At 35.2% G+C, this 16,134-nt stretch overlaps 2 protein-coding genes across 2 annotated transcripts in view; both read left to right on the top strand.

Annotated features, from left to right (window-relative positions):
• Window positions 1–349: 349 nt before the first annotated feature.
• LOC142343292 (checkpoint protein HUS1-like) lies at window positions 350–1,545 on the top strand. Its single transcript, XM_075395099.1, has 2 exons — window positions 350–778; window positions 847–1,545. The coding sequence occupies exons 1-2, from the start codon at window positions 565–567 to the stop codon at window positions 1,497–1,499; spliced, it is 867 nt and encodes a 288-aa protein (XP_075251214.1). The 5' UTR covers window positions 350–564; the 3' UTR covers window positions 1,500–1,545.
• Window positions 1,546–1,614: 69 nt separating this feature from the next.
• The window catches only part of LOC142343293 (uncharacterized), a 36,143-nt gene continuing 21,623 nt past the window's right edge, over window positions 1,615–16,134 (top strand). Inside the window, exons 1-3 of the mRNA XM_075395101.1 lie at window positions 1,615–1,989; window positions 2,425–2,571; window positions 3,297–3,371. Coding sequence (XP_075251216.1) covers window positions 1,854–1,989; window positions 2,425–2,571; window positions 3,297–3,371 — 358 coding nt within the window. The 5' untranslated portion in view covers window positions 1,615–1,853. The remainder of the gene's footprint in view (window positions 1,990–2,424; window positions 2,572–3,296; window positions 3,372–16,134) is intronic.

Raw genomic sequence — 16,134 nt, 5'->3', positions numbered from 1 at the left:
AAGTTGGTCGTTAGAAAAATTACTGAAATTTAGGTCAATTAATTTTCCGAATAGCTCTTTTTTCGCAATCAATTTCTGACGACACAGAGGGCCAGTTTGTTTGTGAGAAATTTAGGTCACCCGTTTTTATCACTCTATCACAATCGTTTTCAACTGCTGAATCATGAACTAAATCAAGGAGCTGCTGCATTTCATTTAATTTCGATTGATAGGGGCTAGGGTACCGTGCGTTGCATATGAGGATATCAGAACCTGTTATTGTCAAAATTTTTATGCTAATGAAGTCCGGGTTTTCAATTCCTAACTCTATATATTGGTGAGGAATGTTAATTTTGAGGGCGATGAGAACACCACAATGTTTGCTCTTTCTTTCATACTACGTCGGAAATGGCCAATTTTGTTTTTAGTATATTTGACTTAAAAACGCAATTGACAACTCAGTATACAGATAAATAGAAAAGGTTCGACAGCAAAACTGCTTTTTATCAAATATCTGTAAAATGTCCGGTCTTGAGAACGTACGCTTCTAAATTCGAGAGAGGAATTACATTGAGTTTCAGAAAAATGCGTTTTTATGGAAAAACCAGTGACCCCATATCGGTGCAGATATTATCCAAGATCAGCGCTGTTCTGTGCAAGTCTTGCTCCAAACGGGTGTTATTGAAGTTAGATCAAAAAAGTCTAAGTTTTATTTTGAATGACCGACTACTACTTGGTGGATTAGTCATGTTCTCTCAAATAAGGGCTAACAGCTTGTTCGACGATTTCATTGTTCAAAGTAAGGTTTATCCTTTTCTTTTTCCTTTCCTACTAAGAAATAGAAAATAAATTGATTGCTTGCTTTAGATGAAGAAGCAAATAATGTCATTGCTATCGATTTTCCCATTGAATTATTTTCTAAAAGTTTGCGAAATGGAAACTTTCAATCGGCCATTCGATGTTTCAAGATGAAACTTGCAAAACGCGAGGACGGTCAGCCATGTGTACGAGTAGTTATCGAAAGTCCCGGGGCGGTGAGTGGTCCGGACCGAATCGTGTCTCATGAGCTGCCTGTAAACATTTACAACAATCAGTTGATAATTTCAAATGACGCTATTGTAGCCACTCCACAAGACCCAGCTTGTGATGTCACAATTGTTGTTTCTTCTCTTAGAATTTTGAAGAATGTTATTGAGAGAATTAGAAATGTGGGTCATGTGGTAACTCTTTCATACTCCAAAAACAGTGGAGCGTTTGAGTGCTCAATGAGCAATGATCAAGTATCTATAAAAACACGTTTTGAACATGTCGACATCAAACCACACGTAACACAAACAACAGACGTTAAAAGTGAAGTTTCTGTTCATATTGATGCAAATAAACTACTTAAAATTTTAGCTTCTCATGCGCTGAATCCAGTTAGAGTGTTTCTTGGCTTAAAACATGATACTTGTGTTATTTTGTCTATTCAAATTGATGCTATTGTTATGCAATATGTGCTGCCTTGTTTTTCTGTATAATGGGTTCTAATGAGTTCTGTACAATGAATTAAATGGTTACTTGTTGTATGAATTGAACACTAATGGTGGTAAATGCAATGCGCTGCTACGTTAAAAAATGTTAGTTCACCAAAAATTTAGTTGTGAATTTCAGATTACTTTGTTACCTGCGTCCTTCCCTGTGCACCTTTCGACTTCCCCGTTTAGCTGCCTCGCCCTAATCTGCCTTCCGTGATATGGTTATAATCTCCGATGGTGATATAGAAGTACGATTTCTTCTATTCATTTTCCTTGAAGTGGTCAAAACTGACGCCTCACATTAAATCCCTTCTAAATTCTCTAACATCGGTATCTGAAAGAGAAGGAAAGCTGACAATGTCTAGAGGACACAGAGAAGCAAGCACCACACGTTGTGGCAATCGAATTCGACTGAACGCACAAGTCGGACATAGTTGGGATGAGTGTGACGTACGCCGAAATGACTTGATGTCGAGGTGTCGACCATTTTCCAGTAAGGTTTCTCTCAATCACTTTACGAAATGCGATGATAATGTAAACAGTCAGACTATTTAATAAGTTTTTAATGTTGATTAGAGTCCAGCTATAGAAAAAAAGGCATCGAAACTTTATTTTTTAACACCATAATCTTATTTTTGGAGGAAAAAGTTTCTGACATCATATTGTTGATGTTATATAATGTTCGCTGCAGCGTGCATTTAGTTGTACTTAAGGCTTATGGTAAAATTCTTGCATGCGTTGTGTAGTGATGGTTAAATTAACCAGAACAGTCACTGCAATTAAGCGTGGGAGGGGGCTCCTGAGGAGTAGATATTCTTATCTAACCAGAGCCCCCATTGATGCTCTTGGATTTTTAATTTTTTTGATCTTTTGATCCAAAGTAGTATCCAAATTTTATCAGAATTTTGACTGTTGATTGATATTTCAGGTATGCAGAATTTGCCGACTGGGACATCACTGAATGCCAGTGACATGGCAGTTTTCAAGTCTTTGCCAGTGTCGCCTACTGCTAACTTCAATGCGGACGCAGTTTTCGAAAATGAGTTGGCGGCGAGAATGCTTTCGCATCCAGCAGGTAAAAAGAGTTTTTTTTACTTCAATATTCAAATTCTCTGTTAATTGTTAACTGCTCTCAAACGAACTTTGAAGCACTTATATCAGGTTTGTCTTTTTATTGCATTGTTTGCCGAGCATTAAGTTGTTGAGCAGCTTTCATGGCTTTGCCAGCAACTAAGTATACGATTCGCCGAAGCTGTTAATGAGGTATAAATTAAAAATTATTCCAGAATTTGAAACTGAGGTATAAATAACCTACTGGATTCGAAACTGTTGAAAAAAAATGATGATGCGGGGGGGGGGGTGTGGAAAATTATATGCCTATTAAGCTGGAGGGGGCGGGGTGTTATAAGCTGAGTTTTGATTATTTCCGGCCAATAAACCTGAACCGACCCCTCGTCTTTTGAGATCAATTGGTTCGTTCTTATTAGCTTATGTTTGCGGATTTGATGACAATAAACTGTTGAAGTGTGAAAATTGTAATATGTTCTATTCCTTAGTTCTATTCCAAATTAAAATGGTATCATTATGTAAAAATTGATTGTTAAAGTTACTCCTTAAGATGAATTTATTAGCATGAAGGGTATTTTAAATGTTGTGGAGTAAATAGTTATATCTGGATGTTACAATGCAACATTGGGTTTAAGTTATACAGTTGAGTTATAGTTAATAATAATAATTATTAATAATTATGAATATTTTACTTTTAGGAATTGGACTAAATGTGGCGTTTTTTGTTTTAAGACGCCGAGCACGACAACTCTGGTGTGTTCACAGAGCAGAATACGCCAACATTGACTCGCGTTTCAAGCCAAGTCGGTAAGAAAATTGTAATGTGATTAGTTACACATGAAAATTGCTATAGCTGAACGGAACTTTTTTGCCTTCTCAGTTTTTAACGACTCAGAGGAATATTTGTGCATTGAGGTGACATTTTGCCCTGCCAGCTTAAGCTTTTTCAAACGAATCTAACCGTTCGTCGATCTAGCTTATATCTTTTCCTTGAAGTTGGGGTTAGCGTTAATAATTGTCCTCAAACGAAGTTTGCAGCAATTAGTGTAAATGTGTCTTTATTGAAAAATTTTTGCTTGATTGCTTTCTTAAACCTTTTTTAATAGCCACCATCATCATCTCAACCGGCTATTATAGCGCTCGTATTTTTAAAATTCAAAGAATTTGAGTTGTATTGGGGCGCTGTCTTTTTTTTTAAGATCTGTTCACACATTTTCATGATTTTTGAAGTCAAATTGGAGTAGTGATTTTGGTCACGCCGAAACAGTAAGTGGAGCGAAAAAGCGAGTGGTTTTGCGGCGTGAAATTTTTTTGCTCTAAATTTCAAGTAGAGTGAGAAAACGGGGTTTGAACAAAATTTCGCCTTCTCGCTAGTGGTTTTTTGTTCACATGCGGCAATTTAACTTGATTTTTACAGTTTTTTCGATTTTTTGGATTGGATTTTTTTCTAAATGGTTTCCTAATCCATTCATAGTCCGTTCTTTGTCTAGTTTTCTGTTTAGTCAATGAAAATTCTTTGAATTGTACGTCAGGACTTGTCCTGCTATGTTTTTTTTACTTCGTCGAACTTTTTTTTCGCTTTACCATTTTGCCGCTTTTCCGACATTTTGCGTGAAATCTTTTAACTTCTCTAGGCTAGTCTCACTCTTCTGTCATTCTGCACAAAGTGCTTTTAAACAGCAGCTGCTCAGCAAAGCAATTCAAAATGAAGAGAGTCAGTATAAAAAAGTCAAAGTCAGAAATAGAAACGGGATAAACCCATAAAGCCCATTTTTAGATGCCCGGTACTTGAACTTTCTTCTCATAAGTTTTAGTTACCATCTATAATGCTTATCGGTATTGATACTAGACCCTGTATCCTCTCACTGAGAGACAGGAGTATGTTCAACTACGAAATGACATCAAAATAAATCTCACTTAAAAAATAATTTTGGAAATCAATTTTTTTTCATTATTTTCCTTTCAATCCCAATAGAGTTATGGGAACCAACGGCGGCTATTTTCCGACAACCTGCCGGTTTGTTTCCGATTTCCACTCTTTGAGTGACTTTTTAATTGCTCTTGAACGAAGTTCATGTCAATTATTGTAAACGTGTGTCTTTTTTACGCAAAATTTTCTCTTGACAGTTTTGACTTTTCGAGTGACTTTTACGTCCTTGACTTTATGCGCTTCGCGTGATCTAAAATTCTCTCTCTAGCACAATATTAAGCAGCTGAACCCAATTGGCGGCAATTTAAAAGTCAAATGAAAAATGCGCCGAAACTGGTGCCATTTTTTAATTAAATAGTTAATCTCTAATGTGGTTATTTGAAGCACACTATTGGACTTCTTAGTCCGCTTTAGGCTCCACCTCCATCCCTCCCCCGACTGAAGCAGGCTGCAATTGATTAGAGCTCCCACTAGTCCTTGGAGAGCAATTATTCCGACGTTTAGTAGGTTATGTTTCATTTTTTCCGAGTGAAATTACAGTAGTTACAGTCAACGACCCGGTAGATCGCGGTTTAGAGCACCTTTCTAGTCAGTTCTGCAGCTTATAATTTTCTCTAGCTTATGCCCTTCTCTAAATTGATTGCCGTTCCAGTCATTCGAGTGAAATTCATCCGACGTTAGTCGGTTGATGTTCAAAACATAAACATACAAATTCGCGTAAGGGTGCTCCATTTTGTGCTCCGTAAGGGGTTCAAATATAGTTTTAAATAATAATTTCGTTGAATAATTTTGCGTGATTTCTTCTTGATTTTTCTGGGCTGGTATTATTATTTGCTCTGTCTGCTCAAAGCGTTTTTAAACAGCAATTGCTCAACAAAGCCATCTAAAAATGAACGGACTCATAAAAATGTGAAATCAAGAGAAACAGGATAAGTCCAGTTTCAGATTTCCGCTAATTTTATGGCGTTCTTCGTATTTGTTACTATCTCTAATGCTTAATGGAATAGCTGCTAGACCCTGTATGCCCTCATTAAGAAATAGGAGTATGCCTACCTACAAAATGACATCAAAATATTTCGCACTTAGAAAATATTTTTGAAGAATTTTTTCTTCATTTCCAAGTGGGGTTGTAGGAATCAACGACGGTTAGTTTTTGCAATCTGCCGTGTATGTTTTTCTAAAGATTAAGTTCTGCATATGTATGTGATTTCTGATTTTGTTAGACATCAAACCCTAGATTGCTGTGGCGAAACTGAGAGGCGTTTCTTTTGGTCAAAAGTAAGGTTTCTTTGGGTATTCTCATACATGTTTGTTGCCGTAGTAGTTTGTTTGAGTTTTGACGCTTCTATTCGCTCCCTGAATTTTTTTGGTGTTTTTTTTGTCGTCCAGATTTGTAACGACCATACATCACGCTCACTTGAAATCAGTTTATGTTCATTCGTTAATTTAGCAGTTTTTCAATCGACTTGCTCGCTTGACGTCAGTTTTTTGAAGCAAGTTTTTTGTTCGAGCGAGAGATCAAATTTTTGGTCACACATGACGTACCTCACTGAATAAAATGAGTGTAACTCTCTCAAATTGGCTTCAGTTAGTTTGATATGGGTCAAATGGGATGCATCATTCTAATCAAATTAGACTTCAAGGTTTATTTTATTCTTTTTTAGTCTTATATTTTACTGTATTTTGAGACTCCAAAACAAATCCATCGCTGCTATTTTGTGGCAATCTGCCAGTTAGCTTGTTTATTTTGATCCATTAACGCTTATCAGCTACACGTGTTTTCCTGTATTAGTTTTCTACTGGATGGAGGAAGTGCTTTTCAATAATGAAATTGCCGTGAAGCTGTTTTCAATCTTCTTTTTCTGCCAAAGCAAGGAGACTGGAAGTTGATTTTGCTTTTACGATCAAATTGCTTTTTTGAAAACTCTTTGCTTGCTGTTTATTCTAATATCCATTGACCACTATTCCAGCCCTTTTTGTGATTGTCTCGTGGGTATTATTTTCGTGATATTATTTTCTTGGAAAGTAAGTGAATTTTCGCTGTGCTGTTTGATTATTTTGTCTTTGCTCAATTAAGCGATGACACGCAAGTTTGCAAACAAGTTTGCTTTTGCAGATTTTTGAAACAAGCTATGGGAAGATATTGACACCAATAATTTTTGAACCCTTATTTTCATAAATGTTCATTAACGGAATTTCTGGCAATTATATTAAATCTGCTGGACTTTTTACGCACTCTTTCGTACTGCCCATTTTTTGTCTGAACGTTTTTTCGTGTGGCAATTTGACTTTTTATCCTTAAAAACGGGATAAACATTTCTCCCGGAGCTCTACGGCTTAGTTGTTTCTAAGTATTCGAGTCCCTGAAACTGTATAGAAGACAAATTTTTTGAGTGAGGGGCGGTGCGTAGATCGACGCCCTCCTCAACCCCCCACTCTCTTATTTGTTTTTGCACATCAAATTGCCAATTTTGGGTCTTGAAGTTTTTTAACCTAAGGTGTACTTTTTCTTGTACAGGTCCGTTCTTACTAATCTTGGAATTGTTTGTAATAGCCGCGCAGCGATAGCTGGGGCTATTTTCGGCCTTCTCTTGGTTTTTTATTTCTTCGTCAAGATTTTTGTTACGACCATATGATGTCACAACCACTTCAAATCTGCTTTTTGTTCTTTCGTTCATGCAATTTCAACTGAAGTGCGTGCGTGACGTCATTTTTTGCGCTTTTTGGAGTGAGGTTTTTTTTTCATTCCCGTTATTAAATTTCTCGTCACACTTGACTTACCTCACTCTCAAAAATGACTTCGTCACGTCGAAATTGACTTTTACTTTAATTAAAGAGATAAGGTCAAATGGGTGTGTGTCACTCTAAATGAAGGTTACTTGAGAGCAGCTAATAGAGGCAGCAAAAACTTTACCGATTTTTAATCAAAATGTAACATAAGCTTTTAATGAAAAGACCAATTTTTTTGTCTGTCTTTTTCTGCTTTTTTGAGACTTCAGATTTTCGAAGCTATTGCGGCTGTTTTCTGGCAATCTGCCAGTTATGTTTTTAAGTTTTAAAGACATCCGCGTTGGCTTGTTTCGGACGTTTCCTTTTTATTTCTCCTTGTGAGCTTCAACTGTGTTTGTTGTGTTGTATTTTTGAGCTTCGCGTAAGTAGTTGCGAATACATCATCGTCCAGTTTTTTTAGCGGGGGCTTCAATTTATATTGGCATTTTTCTATTGGCCCGATTTGCTTTCGAGTTAATTGGCTTCTAAGTTATTTTTTGATTTTGTTTAATAGTTTTAATGATGCCTGAAATAGTCTTAAACTTTGTTGACGTTACCATTTAAATACACTTGTTTAAGCTTCAGTTTAAGTTCACGTTTATCAGGTTCTCCAAAATGCTAAATTTTGATTACTTGCACTTGAACAAAATTGATGAGAGTTATTTCGACGGTAATAATTTTCTCAATGCGATTCTACGCGTGATTGGTTTTGTGTGGTTAATTTGACCTATCGTCATGAAAAAAAATTTAAGTTGATAAAGGTTGAGGATACTTCTCCCGTCGGCAAGTCGAATGAATTTTATGTTTTAAAGGTCATATTATTGTATTTTAACCGCACTTGCCTCCTTCATTTTATTTTTCTTCTTATTGCTCTTGCCAAGTAAGACAGTAGCTACGATTAAGCAGTCCGAAGACTCATTTGAAAGCAATTGACTTGACAGTTGTCAAAAATATTTTTGGCATTAGACTTTTGCGGCTATAAAATTGTTTGTAGAGTTTTAATGATTTTTTCTACATTCGCTCGACCCAAACCAAATATTGTTGGTATTTTCGCCGCCAAGGTTAAAAACATGAAAAACAATGAAGAGTTTTGACTTCTAGCCTAGTTTTCTAGCATTTCATTTGAAAAAACTCAAATTGAAAGGTAAATAAACCATAATGGAATCAGAAGCAAAACTTAAAAAAAATAATTTGAGTTTGTAGTTTGAAAAAAAAAATGGAAACGTTTTCTTTTTTTTAAAATAGTTTAATCTTTGTTAATTTTTCTGTTAATGATTTCAAAACCGCTTAACAAATAGTAAGTACGGCTTGGAAAGAAAATCAAATCTCACGAGATTCAGACAATTTTCCAGTTTTACATGCATGTCAGATCAATTTCGATTCTAATGAGAATAGACATTGAACTTTGTCGATCAGGTTATCAGAGTGCTTAATAGCTGCCTTGGTCTCAGCCGGCTATTGCGACTTAATCTTTTGATCATTAATTTTTGAGTGGATTTTGAAAACTAAAGTTTCATCTATGCTAAAGTGTAATGGCTTGACTAGTGAACAAATTTCGAGAGCGGAGCGCAAAAAGTTCATCTGAAGGAACACACTTTTGGTGCACATTTGGCTTTTTTAAGCTCTTTTATTTAGTTTTTGATGAATTTTTTTGAAACTGTTCTAGCAATACTATTTAAGGCAGCTTTGAAAGCGTTTTAGTTTTCTCTGATAAATATTGATGAAGTTTGGTAAAGTTGATACTTTGACAGTTTCTTTATGAACAAGTGTTTAGCTTATGTAGAAGTGTTTCAATTTGTTTGTCGATATTCAGTGATTTTGGCGTTTTTTTGTGCAGTCCATTGTTTATAGCTGCGATGCTGTAAGCTGAGCGTAGCTATATTATTATGCTCTTGGTTATTTTGTTTCGCCGTCTGATGTTTTTTCTATTTACGTTTGTTCTAATACATTGTCAAAAATTTTCCAGCTTCTTTTCTTGTTTTTTAGCTTGACCCATATTACTCGTTTTGTCAGGGGCTAGATTTTTGCGTGATTTCTTTTTTGACTTATGGGCTAGTAGTATTCTTTGCTCTGTCTGCTCAAAGCGTTTTTAAACAGCAGCTGCTCAACAAAGCCATCTAAAAATGAACGGACTCATAAAAATGTGAAATCAAGAGAAATGGGATAAGCCCAGTTTCAGATTTCCGCTACTTTAATGGCGTTCTTCGTATTTGTTACTATCTCTAATGCTTAATGGAATAGCTGCTAGACCCTGTATGCCCTCATTAAGAAATAGGAGTATGCCTACCTACAAAATGATATCAAAATATTTTGCACTTAGAAAATATTTTTGAAGAATTTCATTTCCAAGTGGGGTTGTAGGAATCAACGACGGTTAGTTTTTGCAATCTGCCGTGTATGTTTTTCTAAAGATTAAGTTCTGCATATGTATGTGATTTCTGATTTTGTTAGATATCAAACCCTAGATTGCTCTGGCGAAACTGAGAGGCGTTTCTTTTGGACAAAAGTATGTTTTTTTGTTTTTTTTTGGGTATTTTAATACAGGTTTCTTGCCGTAGTAGTTTGTTTGAGTTTTGACGCTTCTTAGCAGTTTTTCAATCGCCTTGCTCGCTTGGTGTCAGTTTTTTGAAGCAAGTTTTTTGTTCGAGCGAGAGATCAAATTTTTGGTCACACATGACGTACCTCACTGAATAAAATGAGTGTAACTCTCTCAAATTGACTTCAGTTAGTTTGATCTGGTTCAAATGGGATGAATCATTCTAATCAAATTAGACATCAAGGTTTGTTTTATTATTTTTTAGTCTTATATTTTACTGTATTTTGAGACTCCAATACAAATCCATCGCGGCTATTTTGTGGCAATCTGCCAGTTAGCTTGTTTATTTTGATCCATTGACGATTATCAGCTACAAGTGTTTTACTGTATTAGTTTTCTACTGGTTTGAGGAAGTGCTTTTCAATAATGAAATTGGCGTGAAGCTGTTTTCAATCTTCTTTTTCTGCCAAAGCAAGGAGACTGGAAGTTGATTTTGCTTTTACGATCAAATTGCTTTTTTTGAAAACTCTTTGCTTTGCTGTTTATTGTAATATCCATTGACCACTATTCCAGACTTTTTTGTGATTGTCTCGTGGATATTATTTTCGTGATATTATTTTCTTGGAAAGTAATTGTCCATTTTCGCTGTGCTGTTTGATTATTTTGTCTTTGCTCAATTAAGCGATGACACGCAAGTTTGCAAACAAGTTTGCTTTTGCAGATTTTTGAAACAAGCTATGGGAAGATATTGACACCAATAATTTTGGACCATTATTTTCATAAATGTTCATTAACGGAATTTCTGGCAATTATATTAAATCTGCTGGTCTTTTTACGCATTCTTTCGTCCATTACTGCCCATTTTTCGTCTGAACGTTTTTTCGTGTGACAAGTCGACTTTTCATTTTGTGTTTTCGACATTTATTGAGTGAGGGGCGGTGCGTAGATCGATCCCCTCCTTCTCAACCCCCACTCTCTTATTTGTTTTTGCACATCAAACTGCTAATTTTGGGTCTTGAAGTTTTTTTAACCTAAGGTGAACCTTTTCTTGTACAGGTCCGTTCTTACTAATCTTGGAATTGTTTGTAATAGCCGCGCAGCGATAGCTGGGGCTATTTTCGGCCTTCTCTTGGTTTTTTTGTTTCTTCAAGATTTTTGTTACAACCATATGATGTCACAACCACTTCAAATCTGCTTTTTGTTCATTCGGTCATGCAATTTCAACTGAAGTGCGTGCGTGACGTCATTTTTTGCGCTTATTGGAGCTAAGTTTTTTTTGATCAATCCCGTGATTAAATTTTTTGTCACACTTGACACACCTCACTCTCAAAAATGACTTCGTCTCGTCGAAATTGACTTTTTACTTGATTCAAAGAGATAAAGTCAAATGGGTGTGTGTCACTCTAAATGAAGGTTATTTGAGAGCAGCTAATAGAGGCAGCAAAAACTTTACCGATTTTTAACCAAATTATAACATCAGCCTTTAATGAAAATACAAATTTTTCTGGTCTGTCTTTTTCTGCTTTTTTTGAGACTTCAGATTTACGAAGCTATTGCGGCTGTTTTCTGGCAACCTGCCAGGTATGGTTTTAATTTTTAGAGACATCCGCTTTGGCTTGTTTCTGACGTTTCCTTTTTTGCCTCCTTTGTGAGCTCAACTGTGTTTGTTGTGTTGTATTTTTGAGCTTCGCGTAAGTAGTTGCGAATACATCATCGTCGAATTTTTTAAGGGGGGGGCTTCAATTTATATTGGCATTCTTCTATTGGCTCGATTTGCTTTCGAGTTTATTTTGAGTTAATTGGCTGCTAAGTTATTTTTTGATTTTGTTTAATAGTTTTAATGATGCCTGAATTAGTCTTAAACTTTGTTGACGTTACCATTTAAATACACTTGTTAAAGCTTCAGTTTAGTTTCACGTTTATCAGGTTCTCTAAAATGCTAAATTTTGATTACTTGCACTTGCACAAAATTGATGACAGTTATTTCGACGGTAATAATTTTCTCAATGCGATTCTACGCGTGATTGGTTTTGTGTGGGTAATTTGACCTATCGTCATGAAAAAAATTTAAGTTGATAAAGGTCGAGGATACTCCCGTCGACCCAAACCAAATATTGTTGGTATTTTTGCCGTCAAGGTTAAAAACATGAAAAACAATGAAGAGTTTTGACTTCTAGCCTAGTTTTCTAGCATTTCAATTGACAAAAACTCAAATTGAAAGGCAAATAAACCATAATGGAATAAGAAGCAAAACTTAATAAAAAATAGTTTGAGTTTGTAGTGTGAAAAAATGGAAACTTTTCATTATTTTTTACAATATTTTAATCTTTGATATTTTTTCTGTTAATGATTTCAAAACCGCTTAACAAATAGTAAGTACGGCTTGGAAAGAAAATCAAATCTCACGAGATTCAGACATTTTTTCAGTTTTACATGCATATCAGATCAATTTCGATTCTAATGAGAATAGACGTTGAACTTTGTCGATCAGGTTATCAGAGTGCTTAATAGCTGCCTTGGTCTCAGCCGGCTTTTGCGACTTAATCTTTTGATCATTAATTTTTTTGAGTGGATTTTAAAAACTAAAGTTTAATCTATGCTAAAGTCTAATGGTTTGACTAGTGAACAAATTTTGAGAGCGGAGCGCAAAAAGTTCAACTGAAGGAACACACTTTTGGTGCACATTGGCTTTTTTAAGCTGTTTTATTTAGTTTTTGATAATTTTTTTGAAACTGTTCTAGCAATACTATTTAAGGCAGCTTTGAAAGCGTTTTAGTTTTCTCTGATAAATATTGATGAAGTTTGGTAACGTTGATACTTTGATATTTTCTTTATGAACAAGTGTTTAGCTTATGTAGAAGTGTTTCAATTTGTTTGTCGATTTTCAGTGATTTTGGTGTTTTTTGTGCAGTCCATTGTTTATAGTTGCGATGCTGTAAGCTGAGCGTAGCTATATTATTATGCTCTTGGTTATTTTGTTTCGCCGTCTGATGTTTTTTCTATTTACGTTTGTTCTAATACATTGTCAAAAGTTTTCCAGCTTCTTTTGTTTTTTAGCTTGACCCATATTACTCGTTTTTTCAGGGGCTAGATTTTTGCGTGATTTCTTTTTGACTTTTCTGGGCTAGTATTATTCTTTGCTCTGCTCAAAGCTTTTTTAAACAGCAGTTGCTCAACAAAGCCATCTAAAAATGAACGGACTCATAAAAATGTGAAATCAAGAGAAACGGGATAAGCCCAGTTTCAGATTTCCGCTACTTTAATGGCGTTCTTCGTATTTGTTACTATCTCTAATGCTTAATGGAATAGCTGCTAGACCCTGTATGCCCTCAATAAGAAATAGGAGTATTCCTACCTACAAAATGACATCAAAATTTTTCGCACTTAGAAAATATATATTTGAAGAATTTTTTCATTTCCAAATGGGTTGTAGGAGTCAACGACGGTTAGTTTTTGAAATCTGCCGTGTATGTTTTTCTAAAGATTAAGTTCTGCATATGTATGTGATTTCTGATTTTGTTAGATATCAAACCCTAGATTGCTGTGGCGAAACTGAGAGGCGTTTCTTTTGGACAAAAGTATGTTTTTTTGGGTATTTTCATACAGGTTTCTTGCCGTAGTAGTTTGTTCGAGTTTTGACGCTTCTATTTTGGTTGTTTTTTTGTCGTCCAGATTTGTAACGACCATACATCACGCTCACTTGAAATCAGTTTCTGTTCATTCGTTAATTTAGCAGTTTTTCAATCGCCTTGCTCGCTTGACATCAGTTTTTTGAAGCAATTTTTTTGTTCGAGTGAGAGATTAAATTTTTGGTCTCACATGACGTACCTCACTGAATAAAATGAGTGTAACTCTCTCAAATTGACTTCAGTTAGTTTGATATGGGTCAAATGGGATGCATCATTCTAATCAAATTAGACTTCAAGGTTTATTTTATTCTTTTTTAGTCTTATATTTTACTGTATTTTGAGACTCCAAAACAAATCCATCGCTGCTATTTTGTGGCAATCTGCCAGTTAGCTTGTTTATTTTGATCCATTAACGCTTATCAGCTACAAGTGTTTTCCTGTATTAGTTTTCTACTGGTTTGAGGAAGTGCTTTTCAATAATGAAATTGCCGTGAAGCTGTTTTCAATCTTCTTTTTCTGCCAAAGCAAGGAGACTGGAAGTTGATTTTGCTTTTACGATCAAATTGCATTTTTTTGAAAACTCTTTGCTTTGCTTTTATTGTTATATCCATTGACCACTATTCCAGATCTTCTTGTGATTGTCTCGTGGATATTATTTTCGTGATATTATTTTCTTGGAAAGTAATTGTCCATTTTCGCTGTGCTGTTTGATTAATTTGTCTTCGCTCAATTAAGCGATGACACGCAAGTTTGCAAACAAGTTTCCTTTTGCAGATTTCTGAAACAAGCTATGGGAAGATACTGACACCATTAATTTTGGACCATTATTTTCATAAATGTTCATTAACGGAATTTCTGGCAAATATATTAAATCTGCTGGTCTTTTTACGCATTCTTTCGTACTGCCATTTTTCGTCTGAACGTTTTTTCGTGTGACAATTCGACTTTTCATCCTTAAAAACGTGATAAACATTTCTCCCGGAGCTCTACGGCTCACTCTTTTCTAAGTATTCGAGTCCCCGAAACTGTATAGAAGACATACATTTATTGAGTGAGGGGCGGTGCGTAGATCGACCCCCTCCTTCTCAACCCCCACTCTCTTATTTGTTTTTGCACATGAAATTGCTAATTTTGGGTCTTGAAGTTTTTTAACCTAAGGTGTACTTTTTCTTGTACAGGTCCGTTCTTACTAATCTTGGAATTGTTTGTAATAGCCGCGCAGCGATAGTTGGGGCTATTTTCGGCCTTATCTTGGTTTTTTATTTCTTCGTCAAGATTTTTGTTACAACCATATGATGTCACAACCACTTCAAATCTGCTTTTTGTTCATTCGTTCATGCAATTCAACTGAAGTGCGTGCGTGACGTCATTTTTTGCGCTTATTGGAGCTAAGTTTTTTTTGATCAATCCCGTGATTAAATTTTTCGTCACACTTGACTTACCTCACTCTCAAAAATGACTTCGTCACGTCGAAATTGACTTTTTGCTTTATTTCAAAGAGATAAGGTCAAATGGGTGTGTGTCACTCTAAATGAAGGTTATTTGAGAGCAGCTAATAGAGGCAGCAAAAACTTTACCGATTCTCAATCAAAATATAACATCAGCCTTTAATGAAAATACAAATTTTTCTGGTCTGTCTTTTTCTGCTTTTTTTGAGACTTCAGATTTACGAAGCTATTGCGGCTATTTTCTGGCAATCTGCCAGGTATGTTTTTATTTTTTAAAGACATCCGCGTTGGCTTGTTTCTGACGTTTCCTTTTTTGTCTCCCTTTTGAGCTTCAACTGTGTTTGTTGTGTTGTATTTTTGAGCTTCGCTTAAGTAGTTGCGAATACATCATCGTCCAATTTTTTAGGGGGGGGGGCTTCAATTTATATTGGCATTTTTCTTTTGGCTCAATTTGCTTTCGAGTTATTTTTGAGTTAATTGGTTTCTAAGTTATTTTTTGATTTTGTTTAATAGTTTTAATGATGCCTGAAATAGTCTTAAACTTTGTTGACGTTACCATTTAAATACACTTGTTAAAGCTTCAGTTTAATTTCACGTTTATCAGGTTCTCTAAAATGCTAAATTTTGTTTACTTGCACTTGAACAAAATTGGTGACAGTTATTTCGACGGTAACAATTTTCTCAATGCGATTCTACGCGTGATTGGTTTTGTGTGGGTAATTTGACCTATCGTCATAAAAAAAATTTAAGTTGATAAAGGTCGAGGATACTTCTCCCGTCGGAGGGGAGTATTGTTGTATTTTAACCGCACTTGCAAGAGCAATAAGAAGAAAAATTTTATTTTTCTTCTTATTGCTCTTGCCAAGTAAGACAGTAGCTACGATTAAGCTGTACGAAGACTGTCATTTGAAAGCAATTGACTTGACAGTTGTCAAATATATTTTGGCATTAGACATTTGCGGCTATAAAATTGTTGGTAGAATTTTGATGATTTTTTTCTAAATTCGCTCGACCCAAACCAAATTTTGTTGGTATTTTTGCCGTCAAGGTTAAAAACATGAAAAACAATGAAGAGTTTTGACTTCTAGCCTAGTTTTCTAGCATTTGAATTGAAAAAACTCAAATTGAAAGGTAAATAAACCATAATGCAATAAGAAGCAAAACTTAAGAAAAAATAATTTGAGTTTGTAGTGTGAAAAAATGGAAACTTTTCATTTTTTTTACAATATTTTAATGTTTGTTATTTTTTCTGTTAATG

Source organism: Convolutriloba macropyga, chromosome 7 (assembly GCF_964194025.1).
Source record: "Convolutriloba macropyga chromosome 7, txConMacr16.3, whole genome shotgun sequence".
In the NCBI taxonomy this organism is placed as follows: Eukaryota; Metazoa; Xenacoelomorpha; order Acoela; family Convolutidae; genus Convolutriloba; species Convolutriloba macropyga.
The sequence above is the reverse complement of the archived record's forward strand: the minus strand, read 5'-3'. Positions and strand labels throughout refer to the sequence as shown.